Here is a 19,344-nt window from a genome sequence, read left to right as displayed (position 1 = left end):
TTATAACAGGCATGCCTCATTCTCATTCAGAGATAAGTTCCTGATTATTTGCCACGCTAGTTAGGGGTTTTGTATTTCCTTCCAGCCACCTAAAGGCTCTCAGTGACTCAGTTTTAGTAGTAATGACAGCCTCCATTTATTGGTATTTTACCATGTGCCATGCAGCGTGCTCAACACTTTACCTGTACTGTCCCATTTAATGTATGCAACAGTTCTATAGGCAAGTGTTTTTATGTTTATTATTATTGTCCTAATTGTGCAGCTGAGGCAATTCTGGCTAGGAGAGTATAAATGAGCCTACCCAAGCCCCAAAGCTAGTAAATGGTAGAGTGAGAATTCAATCCCAGCTCTGACATCTTAACTATCAAGCCTCACAGTGCCAACTGATACCAGTGAAACATTCTTGAAGCTGGAAGTGAGACTGTTACATCTTTGTGTCAAAACCAGGTGGTATCCAGGGTTCTGAAATGTGTTTGTCCCACACAGGTCATAAGTGCTTTGTAGATATGAGAGAAAAGAGGAAGGAATTAGCTGCCAGGAACAGAAATGGAGGACAGCTGGAAGGACCCATTAGTAGTGATGGTTATTTGAGTCTTAGATGACCAGATGGCACTGTGGTCACTTGTACAGCCTAAGTGTGGAAGAGGACTGGTTTTAGAGAGAGGACAACAAACACCCAGTTATGAGGCACCCACTGGGTTTTGCTCCCAGATTATTTCCTTGTCTTCTTCAGACAAGTCCCCCAGGAGAACTAAAGTTATTCTTCCTGAAATCCTTCCTTTACCAGTTACCTTCTCCACATCTCCACCTTTTCATAAAAGAAAAAAAAAAAAAAAAGCCTTGATTCTGCTAGTGTTCAGTTTGTCTTTGGCTGGGGAACAGTCAAGTCTCAACAACTCAGTTTACAGAATGCTTCCTCAAAAGGCCCCCAAGAGACTCAGTCATCACCTTACCTAGACAACTGAAGCCTTATGCACCAGCCAACATAAGCCCAAATGGGAGGATTCTCTCAATATACAAGGGGGCTTTTCTGGCTTGTTTTTGGGGTTTTTTTAAATAGAATGTCTTTTAATTAACCTTATCCCCAATAATAATATTGATAGTTATCATTTATTGAGTCTACTCTGTGCTAGGAACCGTGCTAAATATTTTCATACATAACCTTATTTAATCCTGATATTATCTCTATAAAAATATATTTATATTGTTATCCCCACTTTTCAGATGAAGAAACTGAGGTTTAAAAAAGATAAGCTATTTGCCCAAGGTCACATGGCCAGTAAGTGACCAAGCTAGAATAGGAACTTTGTTGATTACAAATATTGGCTCTTAATCTCTATTTTGCACACAGCTGATTATAAGGTACATGTAAATCACCTAAAAATTTTTCACTTTAAATATTACCACTAATTTTTCTATTTTTCCATTTTTTTCTAGTGTCTTCTACAAATGCTTCTGGGAACTGGAGGACCCAGATAACAGTTGGGTTTTCTGAATACGAGACCCTGGCACATCCTTCTTACACCAGCTGCTACGGCAACATCTATAATCCTTTGTCCTCTCCAGGCAGGTGAGGGAGCAGTGCTCAAAAATTCTAGTAGCCTGTTCCTGGTCAAAAGAATCCAGGAATCCTATTTTATTTTATGAATGCTAAATAATCTAGTTCAAGGGTTGGCAACCCTAGCCTATGGGTAAAAAACAGCTGCCATCTGTTTTTTGTAAATAAAGTTTTATTGGAAAACAGCCATGCTCATTCATTTCATGTTATCTATGGCTGTTTTTGCACTAAGAGGGCAGGGCAGAGTAGTTGTGACAGAGACCACATGGCCAACGAAATACACTCATATCAGGCCCTTTAAGGAAACTTTGTTGACCCCCAAATCTAGCTCATTCAAATGTGACCCTGTTCTTAGAGTTCTGTACATTAAATTTTGTGCCTGAAGGTTTTGTTTGTACCAATAATTGCAGTATTTAAAGCTATATAATTGATTTATCTATTTAGACTCTCCTGGAACCTTGCAGGAAAAATATCTCTGCTCCAGAAAAAGGCTGTTCATAGCAAGATTCCTTATAGACAGTTGGTAGGCTGGATTTCAAACATTTGCTGCCTTTTTGTGTCTGACCCTGTGTTTATTAAGAAGCAACAGACACAGCCAGCTGTCCTATTTGTAAAAAGTAATTCTTTGTAAACATTTAGAGGAAATATATGAGAAGAGTTTGTTCAAATGTGATTTGTAAAAAGATTGCAAAGTCTGAATTACATATTTTTCAGTTCTTCATATTATACCAAAATTAAGTTTGAAGAGGTCATTTGTCCTTGTCACTTTCTCACAGCATATAATCCACACCCATGGTGGCAAGAAGTGGAACATTTCCTGGAGGGATTTAGAAAATTAATTTTGCTTTCTTTAAATCAGATACTTCAGGCACAGGCAACTTACACAGATTCTAATTATAAAGGTCTTTATACTACTGAATTTGAGAGGTTAGTTTCTTATTAAAGCACTCAGTCATAAGCAAATTGGACATATGCACACCCCAAAGCCTTATTTTTCTTCTCCATATTCAGCAAGAGTTTTTCTTGGCTTGAAATATTAGTCCAATTGTCTTAACTCAACAAAGAGTATACTCAAAATAGAATGTTAATGAAAATGTACTTCAGAGGAGGTAGCATAGTTTGGATTTCTGCAAATGATGGTTGAGAATGAGTTAGGAGCAAGAACCAGAATGATTTTAGCTCAAAATTAGTGCTGAATTTTTTCAGTTCAGTTCTAATTATTTTGTATAATACATGTGCAAATAGTTTAAATGTTTATATAATTTTACTTTCCTTTTTTCTTAACTCAGTTAGAAATGATATAAAGCATTCAGTGTATAAGACAGTTCCAGTAGTATCCTTAACACCACTCTCACTAGATTCATGAAGTGCTACACATTTTTAGGGAACATCTCTTTTTAGTGAGTCTATGCACCTACTTCAGCCAGCCTAAGATGGATTGATAGGGTAGTCTGATGTCCAAGGGGCACAATGTACAGGAAATTAAAACTATTTAAAGATCCATACTGTCTGTGTGTGCACATGCACATAATATGAGCTTATTGTGTAAAATTAAGAAAATAATAAAGATAAATAAGTAGGAAATAATTTACCTATAATTCCACCATCTAGAGATAGCAGCTATTAACATTTTGGCACATTCCCCTCATTTTTCTGTATCCATTTTTACCATGATCATAATGATATCTACAATTATATATTTGTTATCATATATGAAATTCTACATTCCAGTTTTTTATTTAATATTATAAATATGTTCCCATATTTATAGAAGCTCTTTAAACCTCTTTTATGTGACCAATATGATATTCCATTAATAAATACACCATACTTTATTTAGCAGTCACCCATATTTTTGAATTTGAATGGTTTTAGGATGTTCATTTTTTTATTGTAAGAAATGATGCTATTAATAACATCTTTGTATAAAATATTTGCCTGAATTCCAGATTATTTTGCTAAGATATGTTCCAATTAGTAGACTTTAAGGATTAAACAGAAAAGTATAATTTTTAATCTCTTGTTTTCCAGAAAATTTGCCAATTTATCATCCCATCCACAGAGTTATGGGAGTGCTTATTTTCATTCATATGTCTATTTAGGAGTATTTTTAAATGATGATATAGTTTGATCAATTTAACTTGGCTTATTAACAAGGCAAGTATAATAGCAATCATAAGCTTTAGAAATTTTGCCCCAAAGTTGCATGTTATTATTGATGAAAACATAATTTTTAAAATAAGAGAAATTGGGTTTCAGGATAAAGATAAAAAACTTCAGATCATCTCAGGTAAAAGATTTGAAGTGCTTAGAAATAGATCAGTGATTACATCAATACAAATGAAGTGCATATTATATAAAGATATTTTTCCCCAAAGTGTCCGGGTCTTACTACTACAGAAAGCTACACACTTTAACCAAAATTTGTTTTCTTAGTATGATGTGGTATAATTGTCAACAATATTAAGTTTCCAGAATTAGAAATGTTAAAAGTCTGTTGTGCTACCTAGTATATAGCATACATAATATGTGGCTCTACTGCCACAAATTGCATTTTCAAATAACTTTTTTCTTTCACTCCCTGTTTTCCATTTCCCTTCTTCTTCTTTATTTCACCCTACCTATCACTAGACAAAACCAAGGGCTTCTGTCCCAGAGAACGGTTGTGTCTCCAGAAATGAGATCAGTTTTAAATTCTCTTTTGCTAGGTGTAGCCAGCTGTAGTAAGTACAGTTGCTCAAACCTGTGTGTTGCTTCTTGCATAGGAGGAGTTCTGCTTGCTCTGGCTGATGTGTGAAGTTATGGAAATCTGACTTTGTTTTTATATCAGATGAAAACACTAAATACCTGGATTCACATAGTTATTTCCAAATCTCTTCTTCCAAAGGCTTTTTATTACCCTTACTAAAAGGCGCTGAAATTTAAGATAAAAGGAAATGTACTAACTACCTAATCTATTCTAACCTGCTACTGCAAGAATGAGGTTTTGCTTATTGGAATGTTTTGTGTAATAAGATGTTCCTATTTGGATATACCATCTAAATACATCTACAATTTTCATGTATGATGCTGCTTCCAATTTACCCTTGACCCATAAACCCTAGGGATCTAAAATATGTCCCAAGGTGCCCCCACATCCCTCTTAATATATTCCTTCGTCCGTGAGAAAATATCTGGTATGTTCCTTTGATTAGAAGAATAATTAAAATATGGCTATCAAAAATACCTTTTAAGAAGTTAAAACTATGACTCTCACATACATGGAAAATGGAAATGTGTCAAAGATTTATTTACCGTATTTTGCTGTGTATATTGTACACCCATGATTTTGTGCACATTATACACAGGATTATTATACCCATGGTATGTAATCATTATAACCATGTATAATGTGCATCCTTATATTTCCCTCAAAAACCTGGGCAAAAAAACGCACATTATACACGGTAAAATACAATAACTCATTAATGACAGAACTAACAGAATGGGAAAGCTGTTCCAAGAGAATTTGAGGGAATGTATTCAACACACTACAAGAGAAAATGCCAGATTACTAGATTTGGATACTAAACCAGTTTGTGTCCTACTGGGCAATACAACTATACCCATAATCTCTCTTACTAGACAAAAATTATTTGTATTCTTCCAGACCAAAAAAAAAAAAAACAAAACCTCTTAAATTAACATCTAACTTAACATAATCGGGGTCCTAATCAATGGTAAATGTAAGTTAGAGAATCAAATACTCCTGTATGAGCCTGTTAGACAATGCCCCAGGATGATATTGAAAGAACTACAGTCATCCTTTGCCTTATTTCCAAGTTTTGGATAATTTTCTTAACAGTGTTTCCTACTAACTTCTTTTGAGTGTAGTAATTTTGTACACTGGGAACAAATGACCACAGGTAGTAACTTTCTGGTTTCCTTTAATAGACAATACACAGAGACCAGTCAACTGGACAGTACAGATGGAAACCAGTTGGAACCAGACAGCCTGGAAAATAGTGAGCAGAGGCTCTTTTGGCATGAAGATTCAAAGCCTGGAACATTAGTCTGAAACTGCAGCTGGACCTCTTGACCAAGCACTGCGTTCTCACACTAGTGTGCCTTGCAGAATTAGTTTGTCTTCCCAGAAGGCCATTTGGCTTTAGAAACCTAAAGACAGCATCAGAGGTTGAAGCGAGGACTCACATTGCCCCAGAAGTGAATCCCACACTAAGCTGCACAAAGCCCCTGCAAGAGAACCTGCCTTTCAAAGTCCAGACGCTAACCTAGCAGAGCAAAAGGTCAGACCACATGCTGAACCATTGCCAAGGGAGGATGTAATCTCTATCAATAGCAAGCACTTTTTAAGGAATAAACGTTGAAGGCAAACCTTGAAACTGTGAAAAGTGCTTTCAGGATCTCCAAGAAAAAAGAAAGATGGGAAATTTCAGAGCACAATTCAGAATGAAGACAGAAGGGAAGCCAGAGCTCCGTAGTCATTACTCACCATCAGAAAATTTGGATTTGAGAGCTGACAAAGAATGACACTGCTTCTACACCATCATGAACTGAGACAGTATTGGAAAATTACTTGAAGAGAAGCTGGATTTTTATAAAATTCTGAATGGGTATAAATGTTTTTAGGATTTTATAAAGAGTGATGGTTTTCATAAGCACCATACAATGGGTTCTAGAAAGACTTATTGCCATAGCATCCTGTAATAAAACTTTATGGTAGCAGATTGGGGAAAATGAAGCAGCCCACTGAATAACTGACAAACTGCTTGGAGAATTTTCTGAGGTACAATATCATTGAGCTCCTTTTTTCTTTCTATACCATTGGTATGACGAGCTATTATTCAGGCTGTTAACTCTCCAACTTGGCTGTCATTTGAAATGGCAAACTTGATATGGAAATTCTCTAATCAAGAATTTGAAAAAGTATTTTAAGGTGTTATGGAAAGAACCCAAAACAAAGTCAAGGAAAAAAACCCGACATCATTTTAAATGAATTGTGTGCCTTAAAATGGTGACTGTTAGAAAAATAAGCATATTATCGAGATTCCACAGGTAGTTTTAAGTCACCAAGTGACAAAAGCAAGATTAGTTGGTAACAAGGAAAAAAAAAAAAAACCCTCCAAGCTGCAGTAGATCTAATTATGAGGCTAAAACTACCTCATACTTTCTGTGGAAGAACTAATTAGCTATAGTTCATTGTTGAGGTTTTGTTAAACAAATATTTCCATCTTCCAGATCTTTTTTGTCATCTTTACTCTGCTTGAAAATTCCATAAAAGGTGCTCCTTTACCCCTTTTATACAGGTTTCTTGTTCTTTTTGTGACTCGAGAAGTTTCTGAACAACTGTTTTGGAACATTTTCTATCGCTATTCCAAAGCACATAATATATACATAAAGTTGATTTGTTAAACTGGTCCTTAGTCATTTGTATCATTAAAATGAAGTTTGGGGAAAAAATTTGGAACAAAAAAAGGACATGCGAAAAAATAATAACAATTCCTTTGCGTATTTGTTTAGCCTTCTAGAAACAGAAATGCTCTTCTGCATATTCTTTTACTGTTCTCACTTTTTAAGACCTTTTTTTTTAAGTAGGTCAATAAACTAAAAGTGTGCTACTGAAAATGTTTATGTATTCCTCCATTTATGTTCAGGGTTCATGCAAAGCAGTTTAAGGTGCTATACTTCAAGTAATCATGTTGGACAACATTGCAGATTCTTTTATATAGCATTACCATGTGTTATTGTTTTCAAGATGCAAGTGTTATATATTTCTTATCTGAAATCAGGGTGATCTTTTGTTTGATAGAACATTCTAGTTGACTTGGTAGTATTCTTTCTTAGTGATGCATAAAATAATGCTGTATCTTACAATAACTTGTCTTAAAATTGATGGAATACAGTAGTTTATTGCCTCACTAATGTGAATTTTTAGGCTTTCTAATCTTGCAAATGTTGGGGTTTTTTTAAACATGTAATTTATCCTAGTTTTGCTCACTAGCAAACAGGACTTATAAATTCAGGAAAACATTTCACCTGACATCTTTTTATCCTGCATCGGGGGAAAGGGAATTGGAAATGAAATGTAGGGAGATCTTAGTATTTCTGAGCAAATACCTCACAAGGGAATAAATTTTCTCATTCAAGAAATGGTATGCTCAGAATTGCAAATGTGCCTTTAAAGAACAAATATAATCTGGCTCCCAAATGCAGAAAAAAAAGATGTAGAGATGAAAGCAGAGTGGGCCTGCTGTATAAAAAACATCCCTTGATCACTTTATTGTTATGTTTATTAAAAACCAAAAAGTGACAGAGATAAATTATTCAACATGTAAATTTCCTTTTTTATTACAAAATATACTGTTAAAAATTTTAAATGCAAACACATGACAAATATATAAAATAAAACCATAATCATGCCCTATAAGCCAAATGTTACCAGATATAACAATTAATTTATTGTATATTACTTCAGATTTTTTCCATGCATATAATCTTTTTGTTTAAAATACAACATCATATTACAAGTACAGTATTATAAGGGTTTTTTTTTTCACCTAATACATCTTGGGCCTCACTCCATATCAATATATATCAACCTTACTTCATAAAGATTTGTGTTATGTTTTACAAGATGGATTTAAAAATTGCCTCACCTTTCTTGTGTCTTAATTTTTTCTATATTTAAGTAAATTCTTCAAAATTCTTTCTAATATTTATAAAAGCTTAATATTATGCACAACAGTCATTCCAGAATTGTTTTTAAATTATTAGTTTGGACTCTTCTTAGGGAAAAAGGTACAAACTGAAGAATTTCAAATGTCAGTCTTTAAGAACTTTAATAATTAGAATGATAACTTTCTTCAAAAGAAAAGTTTGGTTTATTTTCTAGAGTAGTGAGTGCTTCTCAAACCTGGTGGTGAAAGACCAATTTTTAAAATTTTCAACCATTGCAGGTATATAGTTTCTTAAATTAAAATTAAAGTGAATTACTAAAGTAAAAAGTTATTTTTAAAAAAATAAATTGCTAGTTGGGGGAACTAAACATACAAAAATATACATTTCTATTTATTATTAGATTCATTTGACATAAAACTACTCTGTCAGGTTTCAAATGCTGACCTCAGTGCTATACTTACCTCGACCCAAGTTCCAGTAACAAAATTGCTACACAACCCTTTGAGTAGCACTGACCTGGGGTTATAGCAGAGGAGGTGTCACAGGTGGGCACAGGTGACCAGGTTTTTGGTGATCGCAGACAAAAAATTGAACCGAACACACAGAGTTTATAACAGAAAGCAAGAGAAAACAGATTTATTAAGCCACACAGACCATGGGAGCAGGCCAACTCCAAGCAAAGCACAGCTGAGCAGAACCTAACAGGCCTGAACTCAGGGGCTAGAGAGCTTTTATTCTTTAGGGGCGGGTTGCTCCTGGCTAGTTTTGGTGGGCTTTTATTGTGCGTATACAAGTAGTTATATTATTTTAAAGTTACTGCACATGGGGTCTCCCATGATTTCCTTGATTGTCCACCAGGAAGGGGGGGCCCACGCTGCTAATTTATTATAATGAAGCAGGGGTCAGGTAGCATCTTCTGCACAGGTGCATTCCTGATTCACTAGGATTCAGTGCTTTTCCAGAAAGCAGGAACTACCAGTCTTAGAACAGGGTTTCTGCCCTTTATCAATTGTTCTTTATTTTAGCCCTAGGGCACCTCTGGAGTTTCCTCCTTCCTGACTGTCTCTTGCCTCAGAGGTGCTATTATCCATGCTTGTTAATAAGGCAAGTCACTCATCCCCTGTTATCTCACAGGGCAAGGAAGTGCAGTCTGTTTCCAAAGAGGAAGATCTTAACATGCACAGGGAGTCCGGAAGATGTTGCAAAACTAAGTCACCTTCCAGCTCAAAATTTGTAAATCTCTCCTCTGAATTCCCATTGGTCTTTCCTACCATTCTACCTTCTCTCCACCCCCATCCTTATGCCACTGTGGAGTAGAAAAAAGAAAAGTATGTCCTGCAGAAGTGAGTTAGCATTTGTTAATTATGATTCAATGTGTGCCAGACCACTGTGCTAAATTGCTTTACAAATTATTTGCTCATTTAATCCCCACAATAGCTGAATGAGGAAATAGAGTGCTGTTATCTCCGTTTTACAGATGAAGAATCTGAGAATTAGAAAGGTCGAGTAATTTGCCTGAAGTTATACAGCTATTAGGAGAAAAGCAGAAAATAGATTCTGAGTTTTCAAACTCCAAATTCTAAACTGCCTTGCTCTGTGAACAGTTTCTCCACAGTAAAGGTAGCAAACAGTATTTTTAAAAATGTATTAATGAAAATGTAAATGAATACATGCTAGACTCAGCTTTCCTTGCTAATTACTTTCTGAAGATAATGGACCTAATTTGCTTCCATTTAACACAGGCACAAAAGCCTCCATCCAAACCAGATCAAGATAACCAGTATCTAGGATATTACCAAGGCTTGGGTGGCTGCCCACTAGGCCACACTATTTATAGCTTTGTGAGCTCATCAGGGGACAAAGAATGTTTCTTAATTGTTTTCTCATCAATAGAATGTCTCACACCAATGAATATATGTGTTACAATCACAGATAGCCATAATAAACTAAATAGTGATCAATAGCACTGAAAATATCTGTTGGTCCATCCCCATTTCTGATTGCTCAGGACAATATGATAATATAAAGTTTATGGGCTCTTTTCCCAATGCCCTGAGGAGTCCTCTCAGAATTCAACTCTGTTAGATGTACGTGCTGTGGGCTTTACATTTTGATTCTCTTTGGAAAGAGTGAAACTAAGATCTATCTCTCTCTCATTATAATCTGAGCCCACTGCCAGAAAGTCCTTATAACACTTTCATCCTCTTCTACCTTTGGTGATTCATTGAAAGAGTTTATCTTCCCTGCAAAAGGAAATAAGAAACATGTATCAAGATTTATTTTGGCAGTAGTTCTTAACCTGATTCTTAACATTAACATATACATATAAACACATTTCCTCCATTTCTTTTTGCTTTTGAATATCAGCAGCCTTAAAAAACAGGGTACTGGGACCAGAAGCAGGTGAAAGTTGACCTGACTTCAGAGTCTTAGAAAATTACCTCTTCTTGAGTGCTTTTAACACTCATAAACTACCCAAGTTTAAAAAGGTTTGTCATTTTCACTAGGGTTGTACCACCCTCTCCGGGCATTTGGAAATGTGTTGCTGTGTTTTGGAAACTCCCAGTGGTTTGGAAGAAGTTTTTACCAGCGTTTAAGAACCAGAGACATTAAACATCCTACAAGGCATGGGATGTCCCCCCACAGCAAATAGTTGCTCGGCCAATCATGATCCCACTGCGAATCCCTGGATGACTTATGTAGGAAAAGGTTTGTTAGACCAAACTATGTGTGCTGTCTTCCAGTGTTTGAAGCAGAGATTTCTCAGTTTTGGAGGGAGGAAAGTGGAAGTGAAGAAGATAATTGTTTTCTGAGCATAGGGGGAAGATTGTACGCAATTAAAAAACCATATATCCAACTGTTAATTAGAACCAACTATGTATGTGTCAGTCGCTATCCTTCCTAGGCAGTGAGGATGCAATGCCTTCCTGAAACTGACAGCCCAGTGAAGGAGAAACAAAAGTGAACAATTTGAATAACTTAAAATGATCATTAGTCCTTTGAAAGCGAAGAGTGGTAAGAGAAGAAAAGAGATGTAGATAATACCTGAGATTAGTGGGGCACATGGGGCACCTTGGGGCAGTGATGGTTATACATAGACTTGAGGATTGTTAAGAGGTCCAGTTAAGCAAAAAAGAAAAAAGCTCTCTCAGGGTTAAGAGAATGGCATTATGGCATTCTCCAAGGCCCTAAAGCTAGGAGAGGCTTAGCCAGTTTTAGAAACTATAAGAATAGAGAAGATTACGCCAGGAGTAAAGAGATACAGGGAATAAGAAAGAACGGTGGGCACCATTGTCGAGCTCTTACTATATCCCCAAAATGGGACTTCGTGCTATTGTACATCACTTCATTTAATCCTTCCTACAACTGGGTGGCAGAGGGGGTCCTTTTCCCAGAAAAACATACAAAGAGAGAGGATCAAAATGTTACCATGGCCTCAGTTACATGACCTTGCAGTAAGTTGTAAAGCAAATATTCTAACCTATGTCGGTCTGACTCCAAATCTCATGTTTTTTATTAACCATGACATTATGAAAAGCAATTGCTCACCAACCACCCCTTAAATGGAAATCAAAGAAAATGAAAAGGGAAGGGAGGGGAGGAAGCAAACAAAAGGGTCAGCCTGGGGAAGCAGGAAGGAGGTAGGGCCCAGGGTGGGTGGGAAATCAGATCGGCATGGTGAAAGTAACCAGGGAAAAGGCAGCCTGCAGCCCTCTAGGCTCTGCACATTTTCAGGCCGCAAACCCAACAATTCAGACACTTCTGATCAGGGCATAGCTGGAAGATATACCTAATGAAGGGCCACTTAACAGCCAACCAGACTGGAATTACCTTTGCAAAAAGGGTGGAGCAAAAGAGCAAAGGCATTTGAGGAATGTGCTCTCAAAAGACTCCTGATCTGAGATTAGACTAGCCATGCAGCTTCCCACCCCTGCTCCCTCTAAATACAAACACTTAACTTTTCCCAGAAAACCATTCTTTATGGTGTCCTCCTCTCATTTGCAGAAGAAAAATGTCTCTATAAGGAAAAGAGATCAAAGAATGGGAAGCCAGAGTGAGAAAGCTCTCATTAGGGATACCAACAGGCCAGACTGGGACGGGCATTCTGCCCACGCCCTTAAATTACTGTGGAAGGAGCCTTTCTGGGAGCTGACAATGGGTGTTTGGGTAGATACCACCATCCTTTTAAAGCAGTGGTTAAATGTGTGGGCTTTGAAGTCAAGCCGACCTGGAGACTGGCTGCCAGGCTTGGAATTAACCCCAGCCTTCTCACTGCTTGCTGGTTGTATGAACTAGTATATGTTTTCTAACCTCCTTGGGCTTCAGTTTCTTCTCTAGTATATATTGCACAAAGGTATTTTGTGGACTGAACAAGATAATGCACATAAATATCTCAGCAAACCATCGAGTTCCCAACATATGCTTCATAATATAAGTTATTTCCTGGGGAAAAGCTGGTAAGTGCTATTGAGTATTAAATGAGATCTAGAAAGCTGGGATTCTGAGGATTCGCAGTTTAGCCACTGAAATGAAAACACCATTGAAATAACTTACCATTGTCAAGTGCTGATTATGTTTCAGGCAATGTCACGGGCACTTGGAATATTTTTTGTCTTATTTAACCCTTAGAGCAACTTGCAATCATTAATCCCAAAGAAAAGCTCAGGGAGGTGAGGTGGTTTGCCTAAGCTACATATCTAGAAGGGATCCAGGTCTAAACAGCAATTCACAAATGCATAAAACAGAAGTTATGTAAAGTACGAAGTTGGCCACTCTGGGGTCCTCTACATAGGGAGGCTGCACCAAGGTTTAACCCAAGGAGTCAAGCCATTTAAGGTGTGTTCCTGACCTTTCAGCCAGAGCTCTCCTGCAAGGCAGAGACTTACGGCAGGGCAAGGTGCACTTGCAATAGCCTGAGAGTGAGCGCCTACTCAGAATGGGCGTCCCCGTTGCCTCACTTGCTTTATCCTGGGCTTGGCCCTCCTGCTGGCTCAAGGACTGTTGTCTGCGTTGTATGCCTAAAACTGCAAGCAAGAAAGCCAATAGGGTGGCCAGATTTAGTAAATGAAAATACAGAATGTGCAGTTAAATTTGTAAAATAACTCAAATATTAAATTCTTTTAATTTCTTTAAAGCTAAATAAAGGAAATTTAGGGCATCCTGGAAAAAAAAATCAGTAAGAGACACAAAGCAAACCAATAAACACAGAATGTGTCCTACAGATACAGGACACCTGCCAACCATACCTGCCAGGCCTCTGCCCACGAGCACATGGGACAATAATAGATACCTGAGGCTGTCTTGGTCTTGGTGTTAGGGAGATACATGCCACATTCTCCCTATCCAAGGAGTGATTGGCCCTGCTCAATCCAGAGCTTTTCTACATACCAGAAACCTTCTAAGTCCAGTCCAGTTTGTTCCATATGCATGCACAGGTGTGTGGAAGCTCTTCTGGAAGAGCATGTTGAGAAAACCTTTTTTCCCCAAAACTCTGGCCTGGAATTCTGGTATTTATAAAATTGGTCAATGAGGTCACCTAGAGGCCTACTTGGGTTATTGCAGGCAGAAGGTCTGACACTGAATTGAAATACTATGTGTACTCTGTTTCAAGAACTCTGCAGGAAAAAAAAAAAATTAATTTCCAATGCCTGACATCTTGACTTATTAGCTGTGTCTTCTTGAGGAAGTTGTTTAAATTTTTTTACATATCACTCTTCTATAAATAGAAATAATAATTATAACAATATCTCTCAGAATTATAAAATTCAATTAAAACTATGCACATGAGGTTAGTACAATGCCTGGGGCACAATAGGCCCTTATAAATGTTTGTTGTAATTATTGTTTCTAATGTGACACTGTGAAAATGGGGGATAAGAGTTTTTATTAATAATATTTAATTATTATTAAATAGTAACAAAATTAAAATAGTATTAATAATATTTAACACTCATTGAGTACCAGGGCTAGAATTGGTGTGAGATGAGTGAGTTATCTACTAAGGTATAAAATGTAAGGGGGCACCAGGAAACCCAGTTGAAAAATAATGTTTTAGTGCAGTCTTTTAAAAAATTAAAACTTACGCAAAAAAAAAAATCCATAATGAACAAATGATCAAAAATTTAAGTAATGATGAGATCAGTATTACTGGTTTTTCCTTTTGCTCAGGCTCCAGTATGGCTTGGCACTGCACTGCACTGTGTGGACACAATTCTAATACCTGGAGAAGGCAAATGTTTTGTATCCCCATTTTACAGATGCAAGAGAGGAAGCTGTGGGGAATTGCTGAGAGAAACTGCCCAGGACCACATCATCATGTATAGGGCCAGAAATCGTCCCCATATTGGAATAATCCTAAAGCTTATGTCTTGCCCTCTCTCTCCTCTCATACTTCACATTCACAAAGTGACGTAAGCTAAAATTTTTCTCCCCCAGGGTGTAATTTAACAATTGTGCTGTGTTTATAGTTGCTATATGTACCAAATAAAAGTGAAGAGTACTCAATTAAACTTGAAGTTGAGAAAAGTCAAATAATTCTTAGTATGTGCATGTCACATGTACCTCTTTATTTTATGGGACAGTCCTCCTGCCTGCCCCATCATCAAGGTGACCAGACAATTTAGTAAAGAGAGCTTATAATTTCAAAATGGAACAGATCCACTAGATTAAGCCTGCTGTTTCTGCCCTAAGCACAGACCAGGAATAAAATGGCTTCAAAGAGTAACAAGGGCCAAAAAAAATACGCAGAAAACTGGATTAGTGTTTTAGGCTTAAAAGCAACCGCACAGTTTGAGCTTCACCTGGCTTTACCAAAGCCCATTTTTGGCCATTCCTGAGATGCTTTGGGACAAGGAACTACAAGCCTGAGTTGGAATAAAATGCTTTCAGTGTTCTGTGTTACATGTCTTGCAAATGTTATTTTGAGATCTCCAGCTCTGGAGAGCATAAATTATTTCCTTGGCAGAACAATATTCTGAATTCCAAAGATTTGCTTTCATCACAGTGCAGTGAAAACAATTTAAGAGCATATGAAATTGTCTTTAAAAATACTGGTAATCATGTTGTCCACCTAGAATTGAAATATTAGCAAATTTTAGCTCCTTGGAGCTAGGCAAATTAAATATATTGTCAGCAATTATTTCTTTTAATAATGCTGCTGCATGCAGATGGAGAAGGGGAAAATATTGTAAAACTAACCTGACTTTTAAGTACTGTTTGAGGAATTACAGGTTTTTTCTTTGTTTAAAAGCTTCCTTAATTACAATTTATTGCTTATGCTATTACAGTTGTCCTGATTTTTCCCCCTCTGCCTGCCCTCCACCCAGCAACCCCCCACTCCCACAGGCAATTCCCCACATTATTCATGTCCATGGTTTGTGCATATAAGTTCCATGTCTACTCCATTTCCTAGACTGCACTTTATATCCTCATGCCTATTTTGTAACTACCTATTTGTACTCCTTAATCCTCTTACCCCTTCACCCATTCCCCTACATCCCCCTCCCGTCTGCAAAATGCTCTCTGTATCCATGATTCTGTCTCTGTTCTTGTTTGCTTAGTTTGTTTTTTAGATTCAATTCTTGATGGATTTGTATTTCTCGCTATTTTATTGTTCATAGTTTTGATCATCTTTTTCTTAAATAAGTCCCTTTAACATTTCATATAATAATAGTTTGATGATGATGAACTCCTTTAGTTTTTTCTTGTCTGGAAAGTTCTTTATCTGCCCTTTGATTCTAAATGACATCTTTGCTGGGTAGAGCAATCTTGGCTGTAGGTCCCTGCTTTTCAGGACTTTGAATATTTCTTGCTAACCCCTCTAGCCTGCGAAATTTCTTTTGAGAAATCAGTTGACAGCCTTATGGGAACTCTCCTGTAGGTAACTAACTTCTCTTGCTGCTTTTAAGATTCTCTCTTTACCTTTAACCTTTGGCATTGTAATTATGATGTGTCTTATGGTGAACCTCTTTACATGCATCTTTTTTGTGGCTCTCTATGCTTCCTGGACTTGCATGTCTATTTCCTTCACCAAATAAGGAAGTTTTACTTCATTATTTTTTCAAATAGATTTCCCATTTCCTGCTTTTTCTCTTCTCTTTCTGGCACCCCTCTGAGGTAAATGTTGAATCTCTTGAAGCTATTCTAGAGGCTGCTTAAACCATCCTCTTTCTTTTGGATTCTTTTTTCTTCTTCTTGTTTTGATTTGTTGTTTTTTTGCTTCCTTATGTTCCAAATCATTGATTTGATTCTTGGCTTCATCCACTGTACTGTTGTTTCCTTGTAAATTGTTCTTTATTTCAATTAGTGTCTCCTTCGTTTCTGACTGGATCTTCTCTAGGCTGTTGAGGTCCTCACTAAGTTCCTTGAGCATCCTTGTAACCAGTGTTTTGAACTCTGCATAGGAGAGATTGCTTATCTCCATTTCATTTAGCTGTTTTTCTGGAGTTTTGATCTGTTCTTTCATTTGGGACATGTTTCTTTGTCTGCTCATTTTGGCAGCCTCCCTGTGTTATTTCTATGTATTAGGTAGAGCTACTTTGACTTCTTGTCTTGGTAGTGAGGCCTAATGTAGTAGGTGTCCTGTAGGGTCCGGTGGCACAGCCTCCCCCATCACCCAAGCTGAGTACTCAAGTTGCACCCTTTGTGTGGGCTGAGTACATGCTCCTCTTCTAGTTGAGCCTTGGTTGCTTTTGGCAGATCATCGGGAGGGATTTACCCAGGACAGTGGTCTATAGCTGACCACTAGGTGCACTCACCCTGGGTTATCCCAGGTGGTGCTGCCCAAGGTCAAACCCCACCTGTGTTTTGCCCAACTTGCTTGAGCTATAAAGCAATCTGAGATGGCTGCTACTGGTGGTGGGCTTAGAGATTCCCAGACAAAGCCAAGCTGTGAATCTAGGTTGACTGCTGCTAGTGCGAGGCCTGGGGCTCACTGAGGCCAGCTGTTGCTTGTTTTAAAGGATTTAGGAAGTTGAGCCAAGACCAGCCATTCATATGGAAAAGCAGCTTGGGTGGGCCCATAAATTGGGTGGGGCTGAGTCTGGGGATCTCCAAGGTGGGTCAAACAGTGTTAGCCAGGTTAATGGGGTCTCAGGTATGGCACCAGCTTGCTGGCTCTGTGGGGGAAGGGTTTAGAAAAGGGACAATGGCCTCTGCTCACCTTGATGACAGATACTTCAGCTTCTCTCTGTATATCACTGGTGCCTTTCAAGCTGCTACCCAGTGCTAGAGCTCAATGGGAGTGAGTCTGAGTAGGTGAGTCTGTGTGTGGGTTCTTTAAGAGGAACTGCTTAGGGCTACAGAAGTTTCTTCCACAAACTATCCCCACTGGTTTTTGCAGCCATTTGTGGGGACTTATCTACCTTGCACTGGAACCCTGGACTGAGGGGCCTGGTGTGGGGCTGGGATTCCTCACTCCTGAGATATCCTCTGGAATTTTTATCCACCACACATGGGTGAGGGAGCAGTCCGTTCCACATCTGCACCCCTCCTACCCCCCGCCCCCGATGGATGTGGTTTCTTTACTCTGTAGTTGTAAGACTTCCATTCAACTTGATATCTGACAATTCTGAATGATAGTTGTTCTACAGTTGTTATTTTATGTTGTTATACAAAGAGGTGAGCCATGTCTGCTTACATCATCATCTTGACTGGAAGTCCAGTATGAATTGGGTTTTTATTATATAGGAGTGAATCGTTAACATATGTCAATGGATTTTTAGGAAATTGCAAGATTTGGACAACCGTTTCAATTTCTAATTCATACCCACCTATCCAGTGAAATTTTCTAGATCCCTTCAAGACAAATGAATCCTTCTCAAGAGTACTAACACTTCAGACAATCCCACAGTTTCTGGATTACTGGGGGCGGCGGGGGGTGGGGGGGTGGTGGCAGGTGGTGAACGTTATGTTTACCCTCCACCTATGAGCTCTTAGAAATCAGGGACCATGTTTATTTAAATATGTGTTCCATTTAGGAGCTAAAACTAACTTCTTGTCCAGCAAGTCCTTGTGGAATTGCATAGTATATACATAACTGCATTAATTTGCTAGGGGTTCTGTGAAGAAAGAACCACAGACTATGTGACTTAACCAACAGAATATTTTGTCTCAGTTCTGGAGTCTGACCGCAAGATGTGAGAAGGGTTGGTTTTTTTCTGAGGCTTAAAGGAGAGTCTGTTCCCTGCCTCTCACCTGGCTTCTAGAGATTGGCTGGCATCCCTGGCATTTCTTAACCGTAGAAGAATCACCCTGCCTTCCTCTTTCCGTGGGCATGCAGCTGCGTCCAAGTATCCCTTTTTCCTAAGGATCCCAGTCATATTAGTTTAACCCACCTAAACTTGATTACATCTGTCAAGACCAAATTTTCCAAATAAGATTACATTCACACTAGGCACTAGGGGTTAGGATACCACATGTCTTTTTTGGAGGCACTATACAACCCATAACACCTACCAAATGAAGAAGAAAAATCACACAAATCCAAAGGATATGCTTTTTGAGATTCAAATAAAATAGAATTATAGATTAACAGGCTCTGGTTGTAAAAATCTCTAAACAGCAAATATACCTCAACCAGATCAAGATGTTGACTGTTGAGAACAGAGTTGATCAGACCAAATCTGCTGAGTAGAGTCAGCTCAAGATCCTCAGCTGAGCTGGTGCTCAGGTATATTAAAGTCTAGGAAGCCTTGTTCTGTTCGTTTTGCCTCATTTCACCCAAAATAGTAAATTAATTGTTAGGAAGGCACACTCACTCCCCACTCCTTATGTTCCCACAGAGGAACTTCAGCTAGATCTGTGTATGTTATATCCACTTAGGAAGCTTTGAAAAAAGACATACTGATGCCCCAGCCCTACAATGGACCAAGTAAAGCAGAATATCTAAGGGTAAACCCAATCATTGACTTTTATTAAGTACTCAGGTGATACTAATAGACAGTACAACATAGGGAATGTGAACCACTGAGCCAGACCTGGCCTCTCCCTTCCTCTTCCCCACTATTTTCAGGGAACCCTCTTCCCCTTTTTCAGTATGTTTGCCTATAGAAAGGGGGCATTCAGTCAACTCCCCACAGCCCTGGGGTAAACTTAGCATGGTAGTTTCT

At 38.0% G+C, this 19,344-nt stretch overlaps 1 protein-coding gene across 2 annotated transcripts in view; it reads left to right on the top strand.

The window, feature by feature from the left end:
* The window catches only part of FRMD4B (FERM domain containing 4B), a 196,949-nt gene extending 189,858 nt beyond the window's left edge, over nt 1-7,091 (top strand). Inside the window, exons 22-24 of one of the 2 annotated variants that reach the window (XM_054595254.1) lie at nt 1,438-1,570; nt 4,190-4,281; nt 5,492-7,091. In XM_054595254.1, the coding sequence (XP_054451229.1) occupies nt 1,438-1,570; nt 4,190-4,281; nt 5,492-5,610 (344 nt within the window). In that variant the 3' untranslated portion in view covers nt 5,611-7,091. The remainder of the gene's footprint in view (nt 1-1,437; nt 1,571-4,189; nt 4,282-5,491) is intronic. The other variant, XM_054595255.1, reaches the window with a different exon arrangement.
* The last annotated feature ends 12,253 nt before the right edge of the window (nt 7,092-19,344 follow it).

Source organism: Pteronotus mesoamericanus, unplaced genomic scaffold, assembly GCF_021234165.1.
Source record: "Pteronotus mesoamericanus isolate MK-2021 breed Mesoamerican mustached bat unplaced genomic scaffold, CSHL_Meso_final scaffold_54, whole genome shotgun sequence".
NCBI lineage: Eukaryota > Metazoa > Chordata > Mammalia > Chiroptera > Mormoopidae > Pteronotus > Pteronotus mesoamericanus.
The sequence above is the reverse complement of the archived record's forward strand: the minus strand, read 5'-3'. Positions and strand labels throughout refer to the sequence as shown.